Raw genomic sequence first — 26730 nt, forward strand, 5'->3', positions numbered from 1 at the left:
TCTGTCGCGGACAGGATGCCGAAATAACAAAATTTGCTTCCGCAACCCTTCCGGGGCTTGTCCGCGCCCAAGTGGACGTCCGCCCTTACATGAGGACATAGAAAACAGCAACATGTAAATTTTAGACTCCTGAAATGTCTTACTTGACCATGATACTTTCATTATTCTTAAAGGCATAGTGAAGATAATACATCAGCTCATGACTGAGGCTGGTAAGATAAGAGTATATTTGTGATACCTGAAAGATATGAACAGCACCATGTTTAATACCTGGTGGTTGACCCATACTGGGATGGATACTGCACAGGGACGGGTGAATCCTGCTCTGGGTGGTATACTAGCATTCTTTGTTCTTTGTTTAAAGGTGTTATTTTTCATTTTATTGGAACAAATGCAGTCCAGTGGCATGTTTGTTTCTGAATAAATGAATTAACCCATGCATTTAATATACACAGCCTATGCACTGCCCATTTCAGGTAAGGTTTGGTGAGTCTTGGTTTACCTAAGGAGGCACTGGTAGCTCTTCTGGATTTTTTTTTTCTCCTTTTTGTTGAGAGAGTAGGGTAAAGAGACTTTGTTGATGATCAGAAAACACAGAAAGAGATTTGGTTTTCTGACAGAGAGGTTTAATGTCTCTCTATTCATTTTGAATATGTCTGTATATAGTAGAGAAAATGTAGATATGGAAATTAGAAATTGGGTAATTAGTGTTGCTGTGACTTGTTTTAGTGGCATTAAGATTTTTGTAGCCCCTGCAAGGCATGACAAAAATCGTTTCTCCCACTTCCCTTTGATTTTATGTTATAGCTACATGCTTTGAATAGGCCAATCCCCATTCACTTTGTTGTCCAGCAGTGAGTTTAAGTAGCCATTTTACAAGTAATTTTTGTTTGTCCATGCCCTCTTTTAGCTTTGTGTCATGATTCAGTAACAGAGATAAACTGTACACATGAATTATGTGATCAAAGCACTTTTTTCTTACTCTAAAGCCCTGTTTTAACAGAGCTTTTCAAACTAGAGTTACTGCGACAACATCTAGGTAGTGTCCGGTAGTCTTTTTTTACCATGCCAGTTAAAACGTTCCCTGCAGAATCTTGCTCAGACGTTGTCACGATAATTGTTACCAAATTCTCTCCAAGCCAGGCTAGGGAAATTTACCCTGACATTACCACTAAAACCTACCTGGAGAAGGTTTTTGGTGTGTGTCTGTTAAAACGTAACCCCTCACTCTCTCCTGCAGTCCTGCAAAGGAATCGGAGGGGGGAGGGGGTGGAGAGATAAGAGTATTCAAATCCAAGTCTCAAGAACGTAAAAAGAGTGAGAAGGTCACATGATGTCGGGTATTTCCTCTGCAACAGATGACTTCATCAAACTTCCATCAAACACATTCCTCAGACAATGTCTATGCAGAGCATGGTGTTCAAAAGGAACGACAGATATTTTATTGATTATAGAATGAGCATGTGGGGCACCCAACACTTCTTCCTGGGAAGAGGAAAAAATAAAGAATGATCAACTCACTTTGAAGACCAACACTATCTACATTGCAATGGAGCCTGGTGTTAGCTTCTCTCCATCAGTTGCTGTAAAATTTGTGACGATTAAAGTAAGATAGTGTACTTAGTATCAAACCACGACCTTTTCAAGCCACCTCCATATATGCTGTGAATTACTCCGAAGTGGCCAAGTATGAAATTTGTTTTTCATGGACTGCCAGTCTTTACTTTCTGTTCTTGGTTTTGGGGTGATTTTTTTTTTTTTTAACTGCATTTTCATTTTTGACTTGTAGTATCTGATTGCTGTATTATTTTGCAGGACAGAGAAAGACATGCCACTAGCTGTGTGGCAAGCAAGCAAAAGGAGCATCAGAAGAATTATTATCCTGATAGAAATGTTTTTCTATCGTTTTACCAAAATTTTTGCATCAAACCATTGATTAGAAACATCTTATTATCATGGCTATTTTGAAAACTAATTTTTCTTAAAAGATGAAGTTTCAAGTACCAATACAGTGTATTATGTGACTGACTGCTTATGGTAAAGTCTTATCCCATTGGGGGAAAAAAAGAGCAAATGACTGAGAAAGTTGATAGGAATAGAAAGAAGAATTAATGCAAAACAAATGATCAGCAGGAGCAAAAGGGAAATCAAGTTAAATTCTAGAGTCTGACAGTCTGACTGTCAGTAGTTCAAGTATTGTGGCGCAGTGTGTAACTCAACAGACACTATTCCTGTAGTTTGTATATTTTCGTTATTTGCAGAAAACAGTATTTAAAATCTCCTACGTGATAGTGTGATGAATCTTATTCCTTGTGGGTTTACCCTGAGAGGGCAAAAGACCAAAACCCAATTGTTGTGCTCTTTTTGTTTGTGACTATAATCTTCACTAATTATGTAAAGGGTAGGCATAAATTATGTAGAGGGTAGGTATTCTGTGTGTTGATGTAAAAAGAGAGTGCCTTCCATACAGTATGTACTGAAAACATGTTACTGCCTTCCTAACTTTTCCTTTTTGGCCTTGACAGCAATCGCAGGAAGCTTGGCAACAGTTATCCACGATGCTGCAATGAATCCAGTGGACGGTAGGTGCTTGTTAGGAAACCTCATTTCCTGGAAATCTGAAAGAAAGAAGACATTTTAAAGGGATCGTATAGTTTTGGTTGTGACCTAATTTCAGGTATCTAACATTTTTGGGTGAGATAATGAGAAACCTCTTATGAAATATGAAAGAGCATGTAAATCCATGAGGAATTCAATGTTTATTTGATGAAAATTGGTTTTGAAATGGCTGAGATATCCAAAACAGAGCTCCAGAGTGGAGTGTGGGACCCACATTTTATTACGATTACTTTGTTTTCCTTTGTTTTTGGATGTTTCAGCCATTCCAAACCTGATTTTCATCAAATAAACTTTGAATTCCTCTTAAAATGGTATGCTCTGTACTATTTCATACGTGTTTTCTTGGTATCTTGCAAAAACTTAAAAGCCCAAATTTTATCTCCACCAATACTGTACTATCCCTTTAAGAACTCTCAAGAGTTTGTTAGTAGGCTATGTGCTAATGTCATACATGCACAAGCAGTGGAGATGCCATGATGTTTTCATCAGATTTTCTAACTATGCTCACATGATAACGTGTAAGTTAAAGTTGGGCACATTTTTTAAGATGATCTTGTAACGAGGTATTCCATGTTCCTACTGAATGCAATTCAATCCCTCATATCAACTTTTATATGCAGTGGATATTGCTGCGCTAGGCAGACCTGGCAAACTTTTTTGTTGGTAACAATTATTGCCTAAAGGTATGCATAACTTTTTGAAATGTGTCAGTTCAGTAAATGGCCTATTTTGTTTGCACATATGAATTTGGGGTTTAAAGCGAACCAAAGACTGTTTTCCTTGGGCCCCAGCAATAAAGACCATTTCCCTATACCGTAGGCCTATTTGCTGTTCCGTGCCAGTAGAGTTGAAGGGTTTCTGTTATTTTAGAAAGCTTATGAGAATTGTTATTGTCATCACTATTCCACCATTTATACATCCTCATGTGGTGGCATACATTTATTATCAGTTTGAATGGGAACTAAACCTCTGTTAAGTAGTGCTGCAAACAGAAAGTTCCAAAGGGGATGACACATACAAAAGGGGGAATGGTGTAACTACAAACTAAAGCATTTATGGCACTGGTTGTATCACTGGGAAGCATCCAATGGTCTGCCAATTTGTTATTTTGTCAAATGATGTTCAGAAACTTTATGGTAGGGTGCTATGTATTATAATTATCAAAGGAATACTATGATAGTGCCAATTTTGCAAATTAATTTTGGGTTAGAACCAGTTTTCCATTTACAAAGTTTAAGTGACTGTCCTGACAAATATTTCCTCTTACTAACTTCAAAATCTGTCTGTCAAAAACAGCACAACACAGCACCAGTCAAATACTGTAAAAGTGGTTTCTTTCGTGGTGGTTTTTCATGCTTTGAGGTTGATCCGCGTATTTAACATCACGCGAAAATGTTTTGAATGCGCCGCTTGTTACAACGCTATTGCGCACATGCACACACAAAGATTCCGCGCATTGAGTGTATTGATGGCCAACACACACACAGCGATACCGCGCTATGTAGGTACAAGCATGTTAAGAAAGTACTCGAGAGATGGGATTTCAGGTAAGCCTGCTGTTAATTTCAATTTCTATTTAATAAATAAAAGAATAATTGGATTATAGTTTGGGTTTTCATGTGCAAAATAAAACAGTTTTTGCTGACTGTGAATTCACAGATTTTCCCGACCGCAAATTTAAACGCACGCGAAAAATTTGGCACCGATGGAAACCGCGAAAGTATCTGTATGCAGGGCTCGACACTAACGGTGGCCCGGGGCCACCAAAAATGAAAGTCGGGCCACCAAATTTCAAAAAAGGGCAAATTTGGTGGCCCGCCTTGGGCCACAAAAATTTTTTGAAAAGTATGTCAATAAATTCGTAACTTTTTGCGCCGGAAATTAGCAGTTAAATTTGTTTAAAGGATGGATGAAAAGAACTGAATGAGTGCCTGAGAGTGAGTGATGCAAGTTTGTTGAAGTTTATTTATGAGTAGATATGTCCAACTTCTAATTCTGACGATCATAAAACTTAAATATTTGACTCATTAAAGAAAGGACTTCTAATGTTTTTTATTGGGTTTTTTTCGGGACACCAAATTTTTCTCTCGGGCCACCAAAATTTGAAATTTAGGATTTCGGTGGCCCCATCGGGCCACCAAACAAAAAAGTTAGTGTCGAGCCATGCTGTATGTGAAAGAAATCACTTTTACAGTAGCTGTATTTGAATGGTATTACACACCGCCATAGCTGTATAACAAATGCAGGTCAATCACTTATTTTAACTTAAAAGCACTCTTGAGGAATATGAAATACTGGATCTTTTTCAGTCCATGTCAAGTGCCAAAATGTATCTATAGATTCATTTTGTTGACTATTGCCCCATAATTTTCAATTAACATTTAGCCAAGGTTAGTATTTCTTCCTGAAATTTGAGTCTGTGGCAAGAAAGACACTACAATCAAATTATCCAGAGAGCATTCCAGAGTGCATTTAGCTCTTTACAAAAGGCAGGATACAAAATTGTACTGTTATACAAAGTGTTAGCCTCATTTAAAGTGAGATTCAACAGTCTTGAAGTCAGGCTAAGATTCAAGGAACTGGTGTCATTGCCCTTTGTGCCAAGGTTTACTGGGTACTTATGTTTTCTGCTGTCTTTGAGTTTGTGTGTGTAAGCGTGTGTGTGTGTGGGGGGGGGGGGGGGGACCCCTGCAGGACAAAATCAACCAAACAAAACCAAACTCTTCAACATATTGCTATCGATTTGCACATGTGTGAGAGTAATGCTTTGATGAACAATACAAAAATTGGTTTGAAGAATTGTGTCTTGATATCTTGTCCCTCAGGTAAACACACTATCTCTATCATAACCATTTGGAATGTGGGCCATAACAATGTTTGTGATTTTGCTTGTGTCCAGGTGATCAAAAGTTTCACAGAAATGTATATAGTTGACCATCAGTCATATAAACTTCTGATTAATTTTTGGGAATATGGATGCATCAGCCATGCTTCCCAAGATTTTAGATTAGAACTAGGTGAAGAAGGAAGAGGAGGGGAGGAGAAGAGAGGAAGAAAAGAAGTAGCTAAAGAACTAAGAAGTAGTAGAAGTGATTGTAGTAGTATATGTATGTTGTAGGAGTTAGAAATGGTAGTAGAAGTTGTGGTTGTTGTACAATTGTGGTTGTAGACATAAAAGTAGTTGTAGATCTGCACCAATATGAGATGAAACAGACAAGAACAAAGATGGGTGGTAGACTTCTGCCCTGTTCTTTCATTGACAACATGTTATGTTCATAATACATTAATAGAGAACACCCTCGGAACTGAAATCTGGGATTTGTGTAAAAGAGACACAGAAAAGTCATAGTGTTTTGACATGGGTGTCTGTTACCAGTACTTAGGGATACCCCCTCCCCCCTTTGTGATTGCCCAATGATTGTCAACGGAAATGACTCTCAAACTTCAAACAGGATTCTCATTGTAGACAGGTTGATATTTGAGGAGCCATGGGGTGTGTGGTTTGCTGTTTTTCCTGGAATGAACACTCAAAGTGGGCTTAGGAATGACCTTGCCTCCAAAGAGCTGCAAACTTGCTGAATAATTTGTTTGTTTGCATTTTCTCAGTGTGCTAGTCTGATAATTTTATGATCAAGTTTGTTTGTTTGTTTGTTTGTTTGTTTGTTCGTTTTTAATCCTAGCAAGTATGTGAATTAATTGCTGACATTTGTTCTCATACATCTGAGCTAATTCTGTCTTCTGTAGGGGTGAGTTATAGGAAGGAGAAAATGTATTAGCCTAAAAAGGCAATGCTGCTGGAAGAGAAATTGGATTTACCAGTACATGTAAATATGCAGTTTGCAAATGTATTTGTTAGGAATGTCATAAAAGCAGGAAAGTAACCAACATATTGAATACTATCCAGGATGTTGGTGTGGATGATTCATCAGCATTCAACTTTATGTACTTTGTTAAGAAAACTAACCTACTCCATGGAAAAAGAGCAACTAATGTCACTGTACGCTATTCATGGATATGCTTCTGCTCTGTGCTTACCTGATGGTTGCAGTTGCAATGCATTACAAGTAAAACAAAAATATTTAATTTTGATTACTAATAAATTTCCTTTCCCTTTTTATTTCTGGTGCTGTCATCAACACAATGGCTCCTGATGAATCATGTTACCTGGCCATGTCTGGAAAATTCACTGACAACTTCACTTTTGGTGACTACTCTGGCAACATTGTCAATACAACACCCATCTGGTTGGAACGCCATCTGATCTGTGGTCTGCTGACTATCACCGCTACTAAACCCTCGTCTTATTTCTGGAATCGCTGGAACTCAGTGATCAAGCAGAGAATGCAGATGTACAACAGTCCCTACAAAACTGTGACCGACTGCGTGAGGACGATATGGCGAGCGGAGGGCGCTACGGCGTTCTACCGCAGCTATACGACGCAGTTGACTATGAATATCCCGTTCCAGACAGTGCATTTTGTGACGTATGAGCTGGGCCAGGACTTGTTAAACTCTGACCGCAAGTACAACCCAAAGAGCCACATGCTGTCAGGGGCCGCAGCAGGTGCCATCGCCGCCGCTGTGACAACGCCACTCGACGTCTGCAAGACACTGCTCAACACTCAGGAGCACAGTGTCACACGGGAGAACAGGTCGATCAATGGCATGCTTCATGCCTGTAGGACTATTTACGACCTAGGCGGGGTGCGCGGCTACTTCAAGGGGGTCCAGGCGCGAGTGGTCTTTCAGATGCCTGCCACTGCACTCTCGTGGTCAGTGTATGAGTTCTTCAAGTACTTCCTGACAGTGCAGTGGAAGCAAACATAGGATTGTAGACTCTTTCATATGGCTCTGTAGTGTTAGTGACCACAGCAGTTTTCTGCTGGAGCAATGTTTCTGTACATGTTTCAACACTATGCCTGAGCTTTTTATTCTTACTTTGCGGTGGCCTCCTTTTTATGAAAGGTAGAAAGATTAAGCATGAAAGATTTTATGAAAGAGTGTTATTCAGTACCTGAGAGGCAGTGGAGTATAAAGAACGTTCCTTAAGTATATGAGAAATTGTTCAGATTGACACCAAAAGTTATAGCTCACTCCCCTCTCGCTACTGATCACTTTTCAGAATTTATGAATATATAGAATTATAATTTTTGTGATAACATGAGGTGTCCTGCTAGCATGTTTTTGAACAAGATGCTTAGATATCTTTTCTACATCAAAACTGCATAAGAATATAATCAAACTCAATATTGTTATTGGTCACACAGTTGATTTATTCAGATTACTTTTCAATGTGGCATTATTTCCGTGATTCAAACCCTTATGGCTGTCATATCCAACTTCTGTTGTAAGAGTTGAATCCCTACAAGGATGACATATTGTAAATCCAAAATAGTTTTAGGGTCTAGAAGTGGAATGGAAAATGCTGTGAAGCTGAGAGTGATATGTTTCTCCTCTTTGTGATCGATAGGATCCATGTCTACTATCTTGTATTTTTGTGTATTGCTTCCAATAATCAGATTACAATCAGTTCTGCCTGTTGTCCTGCTGTTTTGTCTCGTATGAGGGGTTTGAAAATAGATTCTCTCCAAGATATATCCTTTTCAGTGATCACTAAATGTACTCTAATCATGTTTGGTTTGGAAATCAGCATGGATCATAGTTATGCTCAAGTTGCTTACACATGTTACAGTGAAAGTGGCTAAGTATTCCCTAAATGTCTGTGACTTTTCCTGTGAATGGGTTTTGTAACCTCCAGTGGTATGAATACAGAGGGGTCTTTTATTTTAGTGGAGTGGAGATAGATGTCATCAATGGAATGTAGTAATGTGACTACCACCAGAGCTTTCTTTGCTAGCCATAATAATATGAGCCAGTTTTCTTCTCCTTTTTAATCTCTTGTTGGCTTTTGTTGCTAAGTATTGCTGTACACACTTAAGTATTTGTGAATGCATTTGTGATCAGACACATTCCACAACTTCATCAATTTTATACATTTTGGGCAGTGTTGCACAGTTTGCCAAGTTTGCAACACTCACTTGACATGGAGGAGAGATTCAACTGATGAATATAAATTGAACGCTAGATTACAGTTAATAGTATGCACTCTTGTCAGGACTGAACTATTCCCTGTGATTGAATGATGTGCTGTTAGAGGAAATTTGCCGTAGATGTGGTTTTTGGCCTAGCCTGGAGCAGTGCATGAATATTTTTCTCTAACCCTACTAACTGTTTTCTGAGGATACTGTTGCACAAACAGAGATTTCTTTTGTAGTATGGGCAGGGGAAGATGTGTGTAGGGCAAAAACTTTTTGTCACCCATCTTTCAATAGCGCACAGTGTACTACCACTTCGCAGCACAAATAATCAGAACTTCTCTAACACTAGATTAATATTGAGTATTGGTGTTTAGTCTGGGTAGTAGGACCCCACATTGACCCTCCTTCACCTTGTCTAATATCACTCCCCTTACCCCTTTTGGGGGAAATAAAACAAAACACACGGTGTCTTCAGAACCCTTCAGCGTTCAGATGTGGTAGATCAGCTGATGTAGATACCAGAGAACTCTATACCCATTGCTTGCAAGTTGTGCTTGGAATTGTATGTCTCTGTCCTAATACTATAGATGCAGTGCACACAGCACTATTTATCTCTCCCTCTATCCTCCCATGCTTGTCCAGTCTGATGGTTACTCACTTACTCAGTAGCATTGTCTGTCTCTGTTATTATGTCACCTGATTTTGTCTTCTTCCTGTCATAGCAGTCCCCCCCCCCCCCCCCCTCAGGTGATCTGCTTATCTGACCAGCTTCCTGCTACTTTCAGAGATTAGCCCACAGTGTCTTGAGGCTTGATCTGAAATTGAACTTCATTTGCGGATGATGTTGGTATGTGTGTCACCGTCAGTACTGTTAAATGTAGCAGGCGTGGTGGTGTGATCCATTTCAGTGTTTACCAGGGTGGGATTGAAAAGGCTGTGTTCTTCATCTCTGTATTATTCCCAATAGACCTTGTTGTTTTTCTGGGAAGTGAATCCTTTGTGGTATTCATGTCTTGTACATTGAGGCACATAAGCCTTGATGACTTGTTTCTTGATATTTGTAGGGAAAACAAGATGATGGTGGTAGTGCTGTTTTATTGAATTTGTGTATGGAGTCTTATTGCCAAACAGGGAGCATGAAAGCATGAAATTGAATTTTGACCAGAATTAGGCCAGCTGTTGTCATGGTGCTGAGTCGTGGAAAATGGTGTTCCACAGTGAGGCTCACTCACCTGAAAAATGGAAAGGAATAAAGAGTGACTGTGTTATGAAATACTTTGGTGATTCGACTGTCCATTCAGAAGGCTAAGATGACAGACCCTACATGTTCAGCTTGCTGTCAGTTTCATATAGAATTGTTTCATTGTCACCATTCTACTCTCACCATCTTGCTACTTGCTCTCTTGATTCATTCTTTCTAGAGAAAAAAGGAAAATATTTTGTTTTATCTCCACCTTCAGTGATAAATGAGGTATATATATATATATACATATATATATATCATTACATGTGTGCATATTATATAAGTAGCGATTGAAACCAAAAACATTAAGAGGTATTAATAGGAACCAGATCTAAAAGGTCTTAATGATTTATTGAAAGGTTGTATCACACTATGCATGGCACAAGAATAACTTCAAGAAATCTCGTCAGGGTTGGATCTGTATCAGATATTGATATTGTGTTTATGATGTCACTATTTTGCATGGTGATTCAAACTGCAATAATGTCTGCATTTCTTTATAATTAAAAGGGGAGTTTAGTTCAGTCTCTAGTTGGGGATTATTGGGAGATGAACTCGGGAGTGGAAGTGGTGTTTCAATCTTTTGCTAAGGTACTCTGCTGTTGTAAACGCACAAAGAGATTTCTATTTCTTTCAGTGTATTGTACTATAGACAAAATTTGCACATTATTCAAATACTTTGATAAACATGATTTTTGATGAAAATTAAAACATGTAAATATGTAAAAGAGCAATATAACCAAAGTTTATGAGAATGAAAAGAAAAGAGATTATGTGTATTTTGGGATAAGAACTATGGCATTTTCTTGTTTAGCTTGTTATTTTGTATATAATTAATTCAATAGCTTAGTTCAAGCTCCAGAATGAATGTCAAATATGCTTTGTCCATGTGTATGTTGATACCATTCACTCTGTAAGGTGTTGAGGCAACTGATGGTAATATTTATACAGGTACTGAGCACCTCTGTCAATTGCTCAATACTAAAGTGACTATTTGGATGTATTAAAAGCCTCAAAACTTTTAAGATGGAGCTTATGCGCATGTTATGTGAAGTATTGTCAAACGATTCAGTGTAACGTCAGCCGAACTGGATAAAAGGGGGAAAAAAGTGTATCCGACTTTGGAATATTTAAGAGAGGGAAGGCATGTAAATGAGGTCGCAATACTGTTCAGTATGCCAAATTCGCACATTGAATGTGGTTGCTAGAAAAGATGTGCAATTATTGCATGATTTCAACTTATCCATGCCTCTCATACCTGATTGGCCATTGTCTAGTTGCTGCCATAGTAACTGCATTGCTTTTGAGTGCTTCATAACAAGGGGCCCTTGTTTTTATAAGTATGTCTTTTACTGTAATATGTTCCTTGAAAACCCAAAGCTGTCAAGTGGTCTTTCTTGTAGAGGAAGTTACTAAGTTATTGACAATACTCTGTTTGTCATGTTGTCATGAGTTAATTATAATATTCTCTGTTTTGCCTCTGATGCATTCATGGTATAGATAAGAATGTAGAAAGGCACTGTTTTCTGTTTCAACAAGTTTTTATCAAGTCCAGGACACAAGTGCTTGTGGGTCATTGAAACAAAGATGTACATAGGATCTATATAGAAGATTATCCTGTGTGAGAGGCAAGTGGCTCAGTGAGAAAGGTGTTAACACTCACTATACGTGAAAATCATCAGACACTGCTTCCATGAACTTTATAATTTCGTATTATTGTAATAATGATGATTATAAATTTTTAGTATCATTGTTAAACCTAGAGATGACTTTTAAATTGTAAGCTTATTGTGTATTAAAGTAGAATCCATTGTTTGATGTTTTGTCCTTTACTGATATGAACCCCCCCACCCCTACCTGCTATTTGCAGGACTGCCAACTCTCATGCAATGAGAGTGAGACTCACTCAAATCACCAAATTATAACTGTCTCACTCTGATGAAAGAATTCTCATGTTGAACTTCAAAAACAGAGTAAAAAAAGAGAAATGCCTCCAAAATCCCTGAAAATCAGAGCATTCATGCCCAAGCCCAAACTTGCAAGATTTTGCCACAGCCACACTCTCCCTTTGGGTTTAGTTGCTCGCTCCCTCAGTGTCTCACTCCAAACTCTCACTCAAGGTTGGCAGCCCTGTATTTGATGAGAGACTGTAGTGTCTTCTATCAATTCTATTTTATGGAATGGTTACAACTGCAGTCACAACAGCATCAGCATAGACATTCAGACTTTTTGTGCGATGGACAGTCACTCATTGCTTGTTATTCATGGAATAATATAGAGAATCCCAAGGAGCTTGTATTGACATACAAAAAAAAAAAAGAAGTAGTCCATATGAACATATCTTTTTTTACCCTTTTCAGTACATCCATCAATACAGTTGCATTCCACAGTTTACTGGTTCATTATTTCTTTGAAATTCTGAGGGAAGATTTTATCCCACTCAAGAATTATTTCAAAGTGTGATGGCATGAAATCAGTACAAGTGTTTATACATGTTTTATATTTGTATTTGCCTTAATAATATTCAGTGCGAGCAATTTAACAGGAACAAATTAACATTAGACTGGATGAATGGTTTCTTGCTTGGTAGAGTAATACGAAGGCAAATGGTCAACCATCAATGTAATCTGTGTAGAATGGTATAACTTTGCTCCAAGAAACAGGCAACAAAACCAGAGGCTCTCATGTCAGCATGACTCTACTTGTTTATGGATGTGAAAATAATGGGAAACGATGAGCAGACTCCATTCAGATTTTACATGAGGACTGTTTGTAAGCTTAATGATCATCATCACATGATAAATGTGTGTAAGCTTAGGAAATGGCTGCATGTAAAGTTGAAAGGTATTTCTTTAATTTATGAAAAAGCAATATTCGTTCTTGTGTTTTAGTATTTGTTAATATCCTAGCTGTGTGTCTCATGCAGAAAAATGCAAAGCAAACTGTAATAGGAACTTTTAAAAGCAGCTGTGCAGAGGACATACATTGTTTGGACTTTTTACTGATGTCATTGTGCCTGTCTCTTGAAGCTCTGTTAAAATCTCTCTATTGTTTGTGGTCCCAAAGAAACTAATGAGCATACAAGGAGTGAAAATTTGTTCTCAGGCAAGAGACTGGCCGTTGTAAAGAGTGTACATACAGCTGGTCTGGATATCATGGCTTTGAGAATGGCCACTTAACTGTTTTCAACTTCATTTTTCCCTTCCCACCATTCCAGTTTTGCTTCTGTTCTGTTACTTGTATTTTTTTTCCTTTTATTTATTTATTTTTATTTTTATTTATCTATTTATTTATTATTATTATTATTATTATTTTTTTTTTTTTGGGGGGGGGGTGGCCTTGGTCACACAGTATTGCTTGGAGTATTGACAAACAAGCAAAGCCTCAAACCTAACTTTAGTGGGAATCCCTTTGCTTTTACACACACTCGTGAAGGTATATAGTCACACATAATAATGATCAAGGTTTGTAAGCATTCAGGGCTTCGTAGGTGACAAGCTTCATGATGGTTGCTCTTCATTTATTTGTAGAGTGTAAATACTGGTCCTGTGCTGTCATTGGCAGGCAGGAGCAATGTATGGCTGTTCAAAAGGTAGCAGGTTTGTGCAATTTTTTTTTTTTTTTTTTTTTTTTTTGCTGCACTAACCATCACAACTTCTGAAATGAGCATGCTACCAATGCAAGCTGCATACGGGGCCTTATTGCAAGTAAAAGAAATAGCCCAGTGGGAATATACCATTTAACTCCTGAAATAGAACAAAGGATGACAGGAAGTAGTTTCTCACCATTTCTGTGTCAGTTGCACCATTAAATGTTGCTGTACTGTGGGTTATCTGTGGGATTTTGATCGAATTTGTTGGATTTTAGGAGATTGTGAGCCATTTTCTCAGTGAATGCTTTGTGACCCAGAATGACACAATCTGGTTGTAAAGAAAGTCAAAGTACAGACAAGTGTCAGGAAAGCCGAAATGATATCTATTTTTTTTTCCTCGATTTTTTTTTTGATTTTTTTTTTAAAATGGGTTTTAACTATGCTGAATGCACCTTAAAAATAGATTATGACATATACCAGGGCCCTGTTTCATAAAGCTGTTCGTAAAGTTACGAACAACATACGAGCGACTGGTGATCAGTTCTGATGTGCTATACTTATCGGAATTTCCATAATTCAGCACAAGAACTGATCACCATTCGCTCATAAGTCGTTCCTAACTTTACGAACAGCTTTATGAAACACCCCCCTGCAGGTCGTAATTTTCACGGATGAGTGTACTGCATATTTCCATGGGAAATGTTTACAAGTATGCTTGAAATATATTATTAAATGATTGTTTCATTTTTATATGCTATACAAAGGATTGACAAGGAATGTTCTTTCCCTGAATTTTCACACCTTATTATAAAGATGAATTCCATGGACTAAGAGAGGAAAAGGCATAGTGCTGTGTACAGAATGAGTTTGCAAAGATATGTGTCCATGGTTTATTTACAGCGAGGGAAGTTTGGCACAAAGAATTTCTTTATTACTGGTTTGTTACTACTGTGAACAGGGAATATTGCTTGATTGGAATCAAGGACTTGTTGGTTGTATTGATTGTAAGGCATGCATGGCAGGTGAAATCCTACCATCTTACACCTGCAATATTGTGAGAATACACATCTGAAGTGATCTATACTGTAGAATTTTGACTGCAAGGAGTAAAGCATCAGGACCAGTTTCATCTGCATCTGGTGGACTGTCCTTGTGCTTTATCATGAAGAGTGAAGTGTTGAGTGACAAGTTGGAACTTTAAGAAGACTGCAATTTGGAACACAGCAGAAGATGAGTTTTAGCAAATATTCATGGTGTAACCTTCAGTCTTGGTCCAGATACTGCCCTTTTCAGTGTGCACAGAATGAAAGTGTGTGAAATTACAGTTTACTGTATAATTGCCCCATTATGCATTTTGACATACAGTGTACTTTTAATTTTTGGGTATGTAGCTGGAGGGAAATCATTCAGTTTCCTTTTCATAGAGGAGTCATGTAGAATGTTTCATTCCTACCAGTCTACTTTATGTCCATCTTGAGTAGGCCGATTTACTAATGTATTCGAATTCATCAAAATTACTTTCCTTGGGGATCCAGTACAAAGCCAGCCATTTACCTGTTTCATCTAAAAACATTGAAATCTGGCTTGCATGCATAATCATTACATTACTTTTTGAAGTTGACAAGTGTTATGCAAATTAACCTGTCATAAGGCAAAAAGTTTTGTTACGATAGTAAGCATTTTAATTTGAGTATATTAGTAGACTGGTCTGTTGTGTCAAACTTTGTGAACCCAGTATGCAACTTATGGTCTCTCTGTCACATGTGAACATTGCCCACTTACTGACATTTTCTTGAGATGATTGCTTTCATATGTGTACAATTCAGTTGTGACCTATCTCAAAAGTACATAATTTATGACCTGATTGAAAAGAGAGAGTCTTCATATGCCTGAAACATAGCATGACATAATATCTGCCTAAAGTATGGTGTTTATGAATTTGTTGGAATGGCCATTCCATGTCCAGGTGTATTGTCCCACTTGAGATTCACTTTTAAAGCATTGGTATGCCTTTTGAGCTGGAGTCAATGAAAGGCATTGTTTCAATATTGAAGATTATGGCTGTGTGATTGAAATATACCAATAAAATTGAATTAACATGGTTTGACTATATGACAGATATGGATGTTCTGTGTTATGTACAAGTGTTTTGTTTATTGTGAATGTTTATTGTGAATAATTTTATGTGTGTATGGAAACAGAGTGAAATGATCACGTGTTCAAATACAATGTATGTAATTGTTAGAACATGGAATTTACACACACACACACACACACATCCTTACATGCACAAGATGTATGGAGAGCCTTTTTTCACCTGGAATTCTGGAGACGAGGCAAATTTCGACAATGCATAATGTGCCATAATAATGGAAGTTGAGTGAAGATAGGAACTGAACTTAAAGAGAAAAGAGAGAAAAAAGGAAAATGATGCAGGGATCATCTGTTGCTCTGAATTCTGTGACAGGAAGTTGTAACAGATATTCCTTATCTATGGTTTTTGGCTGTGAGTCCATGCCATATGTTTGTGTTGTCAATGATGACCATATCTATAGCACAACCACAGCTAAGGCCTTGACTTGTTTATCTGTTTCTCTGATGTTTTTACTGATCTCACAATTGAGTCCTTTGAAATATGCTGCAATCTGTTGTGATACACTTTCTTATCTTTTTTATTTAGATTTTTTTTTTTTCACAAATAGCAGAGACTCCAACATTCCGGTTTTCGATGGGAGATCTCCCGCCGAAAATCCATCTTTGAAATATCTCCCGTTCTCCCGCTTGAGATTTAATTTCTCCCGCCCTGGCTCTGTGTCTCCCGTTGGAAAAGATTTCTTACTTGTTGCTATTGTATGTTGGAAAAAAAAAAGGCCTTGGGTAGCACCAGAGAGCATCTAGAACCGTAGGAATTTTGCACACATCAAGTTGGAGTCTCCCGTTTGCTAGGGGTTTCAGGTGGGAGAATCTCCAGATCAGAGGGTGCTTTGGGTTGGAGTCTCTGAAATAGTGATGAGAGCAGTATATAAATATACCTATGTTTTATTTTGTGTGTGTGTATGTGTGGGGGTGCAGAGGTTGGGTATTGGAGAGATGGATGGAGTTTGTGGGTGTGTAGGTGCACGGGGTATGAGGGGTTTTCTTGTGAGGGTAGGGGGTGTAAATAAAGGGCAGATTAACCCGTTGAGGACGAGTCCCGAGTATACTCGGGCAGGTGTCTATGGGAAATGCGTGTTGTAGCAAAATATAACCGTCCTCAACGGGTTAAAGGGATGGTATTAGGCCTGCTGACGATGGCTAAAAAGTGGCTTTAAAAGGCTCAACTGGCAACTATCGTATAACAAGCAAATTTTAACTTTTTTATAAAGTATACGTCCTGACAATATCCCACATGAAATTTACCCAGAAAATCTAATCAGGAACATGCTCATGAGTACAATTTCAACATATTGGTCAAGTGTCATTTTGCTTGTGTATTCTATTTATTAAAATATACTAATATGGATGTCACACTTGAGGTAAAGAACTATGTGACGATCATGTGCATACTCCGCCTGGTGAGCACTCAGCCTGATCTTGTCTTCCCTAGGGACAGGGCCATGCAGCTGCAAGGTCAGGTGCGCAATACAGTGGGCATACCTTTGTTTGCCTTTCCATACAGTGTAGCCATATAGTGCAGCCATGTCATTGTCATTATTCTAGTGACCCCTTCTCAGCTACTGTGCAGTCATAGCCATTGGCATCACATACATCCCTTCTCCATGTTCTCAGCTATATTATGTTGTTTCTGTTTTGATGCCAAAAAATGAAACACCAACCAGCAATCTAAGTGGTATCTCCTAGTATTCTTGGCAAGTTAATCATAATCCATATTACTTTCAATAAATCATTAATGTAACTCCAAAGATTTCAAATTGATTTTTCCTGTTATATCATAGGTTTGAAAGTTGTTGTTTTTTTTCCCACCAAAGACAAATGTTTTGCAACATAACCGTTTTTACGAGCACCCTGGTTGCTAATTAACCTCATCTCTATTTTAATTCTCATTTTATTCTCTGGCCGTTGTAATAGTTATGTTGTTTTGTTGTGCGTGTATGTATTATCTCACGTACCTCTATTTGCTTACAGTGACATGGATTGTAAAGCAAGACCTTAAGGTTACAATTGATGTGTTATTTTTTCCCCCAGCATCCACGTGACTCCCCTTTTATCGTTGAATTATTCATAATAATTATAATAATGATTATAATAATAACTAGATTCGAGAATTTGTCAAGACTGACAAATTAGGTGATCCGATATATAAATGATTTCTGAGATTTCTGAGATTCTCATCGAAGAAAAGCTGGGAATCAAACCTGTCATGACTACAGATTTAAAATGGAAAGAGCATGTTTTGAACTTTGACCCCACTTTGCACACCCAAGATGGCATCTGAGCAAAAAGTTAATTTATGAAATGATTCGTGCAACATGATCTATACGTGTGCAAAATATAGCAAAGATAGGACAAGTACTTACCAAGATACAGGATGAAACAGTTATGACTTTTGACCCTAATTTACCTACAAAAGACGATGTCTGATGAATTTATTGTCATGTTATGAAATGATGTATGTGACATGGTCTAAGCATGTGCAAAATGTGGGGGTGAAAGGGCTTGTTTTTCTTGAGCTATTGCAAAGAAAGTCACCGAAAGGGAGACATATCTCCCGACATTGAAGCTAAGCGACGTAATCCGGACTTCCAATAAAAAATGGAGCACATGAATGATAGCCCAAAGTTTCAGCTACAACATATCAAAATCTGGGAAAATGCACTGAAGGATAAATTAGCTAGTGCTCGATAAAGACGGTCATGTCATTTTTCATTTCCAGAAGAAATGTACTCCCATACTATAGAGATAATACCTCATTTGCACAGCCAAAATGGTGTCCGACCAAAGCGTCGTTATTTTACAAAATGATCCACCTATCGAGGTCCATCTGTGTGCAAAATATGACGGTGATACCATATACACTAATGGGATTACAGAATGAAGTATATTTGATCTTTGACCCCACTTTACACAGCCAAGATGGCCTCTGAGCAAAAAGTTGTTATTTTGTGAAATGATTCTTGCTACATGGTCATTAAGTGTGCAAAATGTGGGAAAGATAGGACATGTATTCACCAAGATACAGGATTGAACACTTTTGACCTTTGACCCTAATTTACCTACCCAAGATAGTGTTGGAGGAAGAAGATGTTATTTTATGAAGTGATGTTCATGACGTGAACTAAACATGTGCAAAATATGGGGTTGAAAGGACTTGTTGTTCTTGATCTATTGCACAGAAAGTGGAAGAAAGAAAAATAAAGAAAAGGTTAAGGCATTGTATAGAAATTTGAAGGAGAAGCATAAAAAAATCAGAAAAAGATAATGTTAGGAAGGGAGAATAAGACTAACTAAAGAAAAAGAAGAAAAAAGTGTTTAATAAAAAAAAGCAAAAGAATTGGCAGGGGTGAGCCTCGAACCTGGGACCTTCAGATTAAAAGTCGGATGCACTTTCCACTGAGCCATAGGCTCTGCGTATTAAGAAAAATGACGCTACATCGAAGCCAAGTGCCAATTTCGACCAAATTTTTCTACGTGATCCCGACGTCTTATGAAAAAACGGAGGGCATATTCACGAAAGTCCAAAGTCTCAGCTACAACATATTAAAATCTGGGAGAAATTCACCGAAGGATAAGTGAGCTAGTGCTCGAAAAAGATCGTAATGTCAGTTTTCATTTCCCGAAAAACTGCACTCCCATAGAGATAACACGTAAACTGGTCAAATTTGACAGGTTACTTTCCATCCATTTTTACGAGGTGATGCCGTCATCCAATCAAAATTTTGATACTACCTTAATGGAAGAGCATTTGATAAGCTACAACATTCTGGGTGAAAATCGGAGAAGGATAAGTGAGATACGCTTGAGTGAACTTGAAATTTGATGACGTCATTTTGAAAAATTGCTTTTATTTCATTGAAAAATTTGATATCTTTTAATCATTTTTCCAGCATCGTCAACCCATGAATAAATGATATGTACAACTCATCAGCTTTCAGAATATGTAAAGAAAATGGGGGGTCACCGTCCATCCTGATGAGTAAAATTAGATTTAAAATTGGCGGTTTTTTGGCATAGTTACACTGTATATCGCCATTGACGCACGCGCGGAATTTCAACTTTGACGGGCCCGTATAACGTCATATTGAGTTGGATTGACTTGAAACTTGGTAGAATTATTCCTCGGCATTATAGACATCCGATCCACGTGAGAAAACGGGAAATTTCTATTGGATACGAGCTGTGCATGCGTATATGCGCGCGCGCGTACGAGTCCGTCCATATTTTTCAATTTTTCAAAAAATGCTCCAAATGATCTGAAACGTGTGCAAAAAAATTTGAGCTCAATTGGAGCATGTAAATATTTCAATGCGTGCGTACGCGCACGTTTTAAGTGAAGAAATGAATTTGTGAATATAAGTAGAAAGCGCTTAACGTGAGCTATATGAGACATAAATTTCATTGAGAAATTCTATTCCATTAATGAGATATGAATGAAAATGTGATTTCATATAATGATGTCATAGTGACGTCACGGTCGACTGACCATTATGATTACATTAGATCTGTCGTCTTTGGGACACGATACATATTTGGCATAAGTTTGAAAATGAAAGTCGAAGAACTTTTCGAGCTAACCTCTACACAACTTTTAAGGAGAAATAATAATGATAATAAGAAAGAATCCGTACATATACAGGTGATCCGAGAGGATACTCGGATCACCTAATAACAATAATAATAATAATTACTGTAGGTGGAACATTAAGGGGAATCTTTTGTCTTCTCTCATTGTTCGAGAGAGCGAATGATTCCCCTTATAGCAGTCTCGATTCCCCTTAACGTGAACTCTCTATTGTGACGGAATAAACCTCATTGTTTGAGTTCCCCCTTAGTCACATATAGTAGTATAATAGTAATGATAATAATAATAATAGTAATATAACCTGCCATTTACAATAAAGATGTGACCAAAAAGTAAACTCAGAGTATATTTTGTGTTTTTCCTCTTTCCGTATAATGTTTCAAGAGACAATAAAAGTATAGATCATACTTCAAAAGAGAAGAGGATAAATTGATGAAATAACTTGACAAAGAGAATGAGGAAAACATGGAAGAGATGGCTAGAAAGAGAGAGGGAGAGAGAAGTGCAATAAAGATAAGAGCAAAACTGAGAACGAAAATAAGCCCTAAAACATAACAAGAGAAAGAACCCCCCCCCAAAAAAACAAAAAACAAAAAACAAAAAACAAACAAACAAAGAAGGAAGAGGAAATAGCAAGAAAAAGAGAAGAGAAGAAACAACTAAAAGGAAAATATGTAAAGTGGAGAAAAATGAAAAGCCATAGAAAAGGACTTGGGTCAGAAATCAAACAATTGACACAGCAGCTTAGAATTCTCTTCCTAAAATATGACAAATTTACATATTGGATAGACAGGTTTTATAATCAGCTTGCTCTATGTATAAATGACAGTTGATTCATTATTCGGTTGATAGAAAATTTCCCAGCATGGATATTGTAAATTTTTGCTAATTAAAAAATTGGCTTTAAATAATGTAATGTTGCTTCAGATGCTGACAAGTTTGGTAAATTTTAAGTATGAGATTAACATGATATTCAATTGTTTTGTAGATTTTTAGCATAGCATACATGTATCTTAAAGGTCCAGTTTACTTTTGGGAGTAGTCATTTGAAAAATGTTCAAGATATCGATTTTCATGCATATGTGTAGGTCTGTTATACCACAAAACACCCTCCCATATAAAAGTTTTGCAATAAAGCCTAAGATATAAGGAGATGTCAGTGTTTTTCTCAATAAACCGTAACGGTATATGGTTTAGTCTGGAAACATTTTGATTATAACTATTGTTCAAATTTTGTATATTTAACAGCACTTAACATCGATCTTACTGATTCAAATTTTCACAGTGGTTGTTTCTATCCCCAACTCACATTTTAGAACTATTTTAAAGCACTAATGCTGGGTTTTTGTTTCATCTGCAAATGGTAAATTATGCCTTTAAGTTGGCCACACCCTCCGGCCTCCCCATTCCAGAACTCTCACCTTCAACATGTAAACTAATGCCATACATGTTCTAAATATTTTGCTACGTACTTTTCTACTGTGTGAGCACAATATATAAAATTTGCATATATGTATTAATTTTATAAACTTCATCCACATAATTCCGTTTTGTTGCCATAGTAAAGATAAAAATAATGTAATTATCGGAAAACTTCAAGCAGTAACAAAATTGCACGTTTAGTTCATATAAGATACTCTCTTTAAAGCAGGTTGTGCTGTTTGCTCCATGGAAAGAATGAGTGTCAGTTAAAACTTTTAATATAAACATACAGTTTTAGCAAGTAACAATTAGGGAAGGGTAAGGCAGAGACAAATGACTTACCATCTTCTTCCCTGCATTTGTGGAATTATTGATGATTATTGATGATCACCTATCCAAACGATGCGCATATGAGGGCATACATAGTCAACCTTTGAAACATATATTGTTCAAAATACTTTTATAACCTAATGGTATCAACAAAACATTGTGCTTTCAGACATTTTTTTTTCAGAAGAGATTGTTAGTATGTATAGTCTGATAGTGATCTATGACAAAATGTGTATGCAATTTCTGTTAACAGTGCTTCATTTCTTTCAGAAGTACAGTATTTATTGTAGTAGTCCATCAAGTATAATGAGCTTGCTTTGATATCGTACAGAAGTCCATGCAAGACTCGTTTCACCAACATTGATTTCAGTGAGATCAGTGCCACTTAGTGTTTTCAGTTTCACTTAGCAAGTCCTCATGACTAAAACATACCAATCAGAAAAGTGAGATAGCGACACTGAAACCAATGAAGTGAAACTGAAACCAATGAAAATTTTGGTGAAACACCCTACAGGACTGCAAGAAAGGAACAGCCATGAACTACCCATTTTTATTGGGAGTGGGGGCGGAGGTGGAGGAGGGTCTCATTTTATGAGAAATTGACTTAATCTATATTCTATGCCTAATTGAGTTAATCTATATTCTATGCCTAATTGAGTTGAACGAAATATCAGCTTGTCTTATGATTTTGCCGAATGCAAACCAAAAAACAACAAAAAATCCAGCTACTGAGATGGATACATAATACACCACTAATAATGAAAATTGTGATTTCTGGATAGCTGTGTTATAATGGCTACAGGCAAGTTTGAGTGTAACCATGGTAACTGTGGTCTCTCACAGGTTAGGTCTCAACTCCAGTCAATCAAATAGCTATGAATTTACATACTTACTTATATAAATTTAAAATGGTGTTTATCATTGAGAAGGTGATGCATTTTTTGTTTGAGAAAAACATTGTTTTCAGCATAAAGTTGCCATAGAAATGACCTAATTTGGGCTCAGATTTTTTGAAAAAGAGGTCACAAATGGGCCCAATTTTGCTCGAAGAAAGGCAGGAAATAAGAAATACATACACTAGCAACTTATCTCATGATTAACGTCAGTTGTATAATGGAAACTTGAGATATCCTAAAATTCCCATTCATTTTTCTGGTTTGGGGGGTGGCCATGTTGATGACGTCATTTGGGCATGTTGTCGAGCAGAACTTCTGGGTAAATTTTACTGGTAAGTTTGTTAACACATTTACTTTCAAAAAATTACAAAATTTGTTTGTTATACGATAGTTGCCAGTTGACCCCCAAATTCAGCCTCAATCCACTGGCCTATATAGTATGGGGTCTGATGAGGATTCAGCTTTTTAACTTCTTGCGAGATATCTAGAAACCGCTTTATGAAATGTTAAAGAGCATACCATCTGAATAGGAATTCAAAGTTTATGTGAGGAATATTGGTTTTGAAATGGCTGAGACATCCAAAATCAAAGTAAAACAAAGTGATCCTAATAAAAGGTGGGTCCCATCTTCTACTAGGATCAATTTATTTGGATATTTCAGCCATTCCTAAACCAATTTCATCAAAAAACTTTGAATTCCTCTCAGAATTATATACATGTACTCCTTCATATTTCATAAGAGCTTTTTGTCCCCGCCGAACGAGTTCGAGCAGGGGACTATGAAACGGGCTCCTTACGTGTGTGTGTCCGTGTGTCCGTGTGTCCGTCTGTCCGTCCGTGCGTCCGTGTGTGATCAAAATGTTCAAAATGCTACTCCTTCGCCATTTCTGACCCGATTTTGATTCTGTTTGCTTTATATGATAGCACTACATGAGAGCTTTGAAACTTTTATACAGAATTTCAGATGTGACCTTTGACCTTGACCTTTGACCTATATTGTACATTTTGCTTCAAAATGCTACTCCTTCGCCATTTCTAACCCGATTTTGATTCCGTTTGCTTTATATGATGGCACTAGGTGAGGGCTTCAAAACTTCTACACAGAATTTTGACCTTTGACTTCTTTGACCTTTGACCTTGATTTTTGACCTATATTGTCCATTGCCTACAAAATGCTACTCCTTCGCCATTTCTAACCCGATTTCGATTCCGTTTGCTTTATGTGATGGCACTAGGTAAGGGCTTCAAAATTTCTACACAGAATTTTGACCTTTGACTTCTTTGACCTTTGACCTTGATTTTTGACCTATATTGTACATTTTGCTACAAAATGCTACTCCTTCGCCATTTGTAACCCGATTTCAACCCCGTTTGCTTTAAGTGATGGCACTAGGTGAGGGCTTCAAAACTTCTACACAGAATTTTGACCTTTGACTTCTTTGACCTCTGACCTTGATTTTTTACCTGTATTGTACATATTACTACCAAATGCTACTCCTTCGCCATTTCTAACCCGATTTCGATTCCGTTTGCTTTATGTGATGGCACTAGGTGAGGGCTTCAAAACTTCTACACAGAATTTTGACCTTTGACTTCTTTGACCTTTGACCTTGAGTTTTTACCTACATTGTACATTGGCTACAAAATGCTACTCCTTCCCCATTTCTAACCCGATTTAGATTCCGTTTGCTTTATGTGATGGCACTAGGTGAGGGCTTCAAAATTTTGACCTTTGACTTCTTTGACCTTTGACCTTGATCTTTTTACCTATATTGTACATTTTGCTACTAAATGCTACTTCCGGCGGGGACATATATTACGCACCGCGTAATTTCTACTTTTCCTTGTTTACTTACTCACACACACAAAAAAGTTGAAAACCTGAAGTCCCATCTTGAACAAACCGTTTATTTTCTGACATACAAATGTTCGGGCTCCCTGCCCTTTGTAAAGTGATTTTGATTCTGAGAGAACAAAAACAGGTTGTAACATACTACATTGTACCACTGTGTTAGTAAGGATACCGATGCTCACCTAAATGCATAGATGCTGGGCATCCTATATAGCACCCAGCGCGCATCTTGGCAGCAGTATGTCACATTACAAGAAATGAGTATATAAATCATACATTAAAACTTGCCATTATATGATTGATTCACTACTAATTCTTGAAATGCTGTATTTCCCTCTGATTCGATGGTGATGCAAAATTTGTACAAGCAGTATATTCCCTCAAAACTTCAACATACACAAACTTCCATAATCTTGAGGTGCTATTTGAGAGCAACATGATCATGAATATAAACTTTTTTTTTTCAAAATCAAACTAAAAAGTCACAATATGTTTCGAATGATAATGATAATTGTACTAAACAGAGGGTGCATTCTAATATTTAGCATTGTTACTCATTTATAATGACTGGCACGCATTGCAGCAGAGTACAAGAGAAAATATACAATTGTGAGCGGAGTATTATTTGTAAAAAGTGTAATTCGTGAGTCATGACATATCTACATTCAGGCCCTGTCCCCGGAAGCTCCTTGTGTTGATCTTTTTCAGTTCTTTCATGTGTCTGTCCTTGAAGGCTTCTATGTCTTTGTATGTAATGCAACATTGTAGGTTTGTTATTGTGTGGTTCATTGTGTTGAAATGTTGTGTGACTGGATATTGTTTGGTTTCTGATTATAGTGCTTATGTGGTTGTTGAATCAAGTTTGTTCCCCGATGTAGACAGCCAGGGGACATTGTTTGCATGTTAGGCTGTTACATTCTTACTGTTGCAATCCTCAGACATCGGATGGAAGGTGTGGGTTTGAAGGTTTGATATCTGTATCTGCTACTAGATGGTTGCAAATCTGACAGCTTTTGTTCCCACGTTCTTGGTTGCCAGTAGATCTGATCGGTTTGTGGACTTGTGATTGTGTAAGCAGACTTTGGAGATTTGGTGGTTGCCATTGGGCCTGCAGGGGATGTACTACTAATTTAGGGGCTAGTGATGGAACTTGTAAAGTGTCAGCCATTCCTTCCTACCCTCTTTCATGAATTGCACTGATGTTGGATGGTATGTGGAAATACAACAAGAGACCCGCGGGTCTAGCGCTCACCTGAGTATCGCAAGTTCACCTTTCACGCAGTCACTAATCTGAATCATTCACAGCTCTACCAAAATTTGACTAGGCATTCTCAAGTAGGAGATGAAAATGTACAATAAGGGCCCAAGTTTTTTAAGATTCCTTAATTTGGGGAGATTGGGGCCCCCTGGGGCCCTCTGGGTGGGGCATTGTGCCCATTTTCATAAATTGAGATCCTGAGCCCCTAGGGATGCTACCTGCCAAGTCTGACGAAAATACATCATGAGGTTTTCAGGAAGAAGATGAAAATGTACAATTCAGGCCCCCATTTGGACCTTCCCAACCACCCCCCCCCCCCTGCCCCCAAGAGGGGCACCCCTGGATCTCCTATGAACAAACTTGAAACTACAGTCATTAATGTACTCACTCATAGTATTATCTTAACTCTATAACTTCTGATTCTAGAGAAGATTTTTAAAGATTCCTTCATTTTGAAGGTTTGGGCCCCCCTTGGGGCCCCCTGGGTGGGGCATGGTGCCCATTTGAACAAATTGAGATCCTAACCCCCTAGGGATGCTACCTGCCAAGTTTGGTGAAAATGGGTCATGGGGTTCTCAAGAAGAAGATAAAAATGTACAATTTAGGCCCTATTAGGACCCCACCTCACCCCCTCCCCTGGGTCCCAAGGGAGGCACCCCTGATTCTGCCATGAACAAACTTGAAACTGCAGTCATCAATGTACAAACTCATAGTATTAACTTAGCTCTATCACTTCTGGTT

General features: G+C 37.7%; 1 protein-coding gene across 1 annotated transcript in view; it reads left to right on the forward strand.

The window, feature by feature from the left end:
* The window catches only part of LOC139736625 (mitoferrin-1-like), a 53017-nt gene extending 39883 nt beyond the window's left edge, over nucleotides 1-13134 (forward strand). The window contains exons 3-4 of the mRNA XM_071647376.1: nucleotides 2526-2582; nucleotides 6947-13134. Coding sequence (XP_071503477.1) covers nucleotides 2526-2582; nucleotides 6947-7446 — 557 coding nt within the window. The 3' untranslated portion in view covers nucleotides 7447-13134. The remainder of the gene's footprint in view (nucleotides 1-2525; nucleotides 2583-6946) is intronic.
* Nucleotides 13135-26730: the final 13596 nt, after the last annotated feature.

Source organism: Diadema antillarum, unplaced genomic scaffold (assembly GCF_040938485.1).
Source record: "Diadema antillarum isolate AM-2024a unplaced genomic scaffold, OU_Dant_1.0 seq00000659_RagTag, whole genome shotgun sequence".
Classification (NCBI taxonomy): Eukaryota; Metazoa; Echinodermata; class Echinoidea; order Diadematoida; family Diadematidae; genus Diadema; species Diadema antillarum.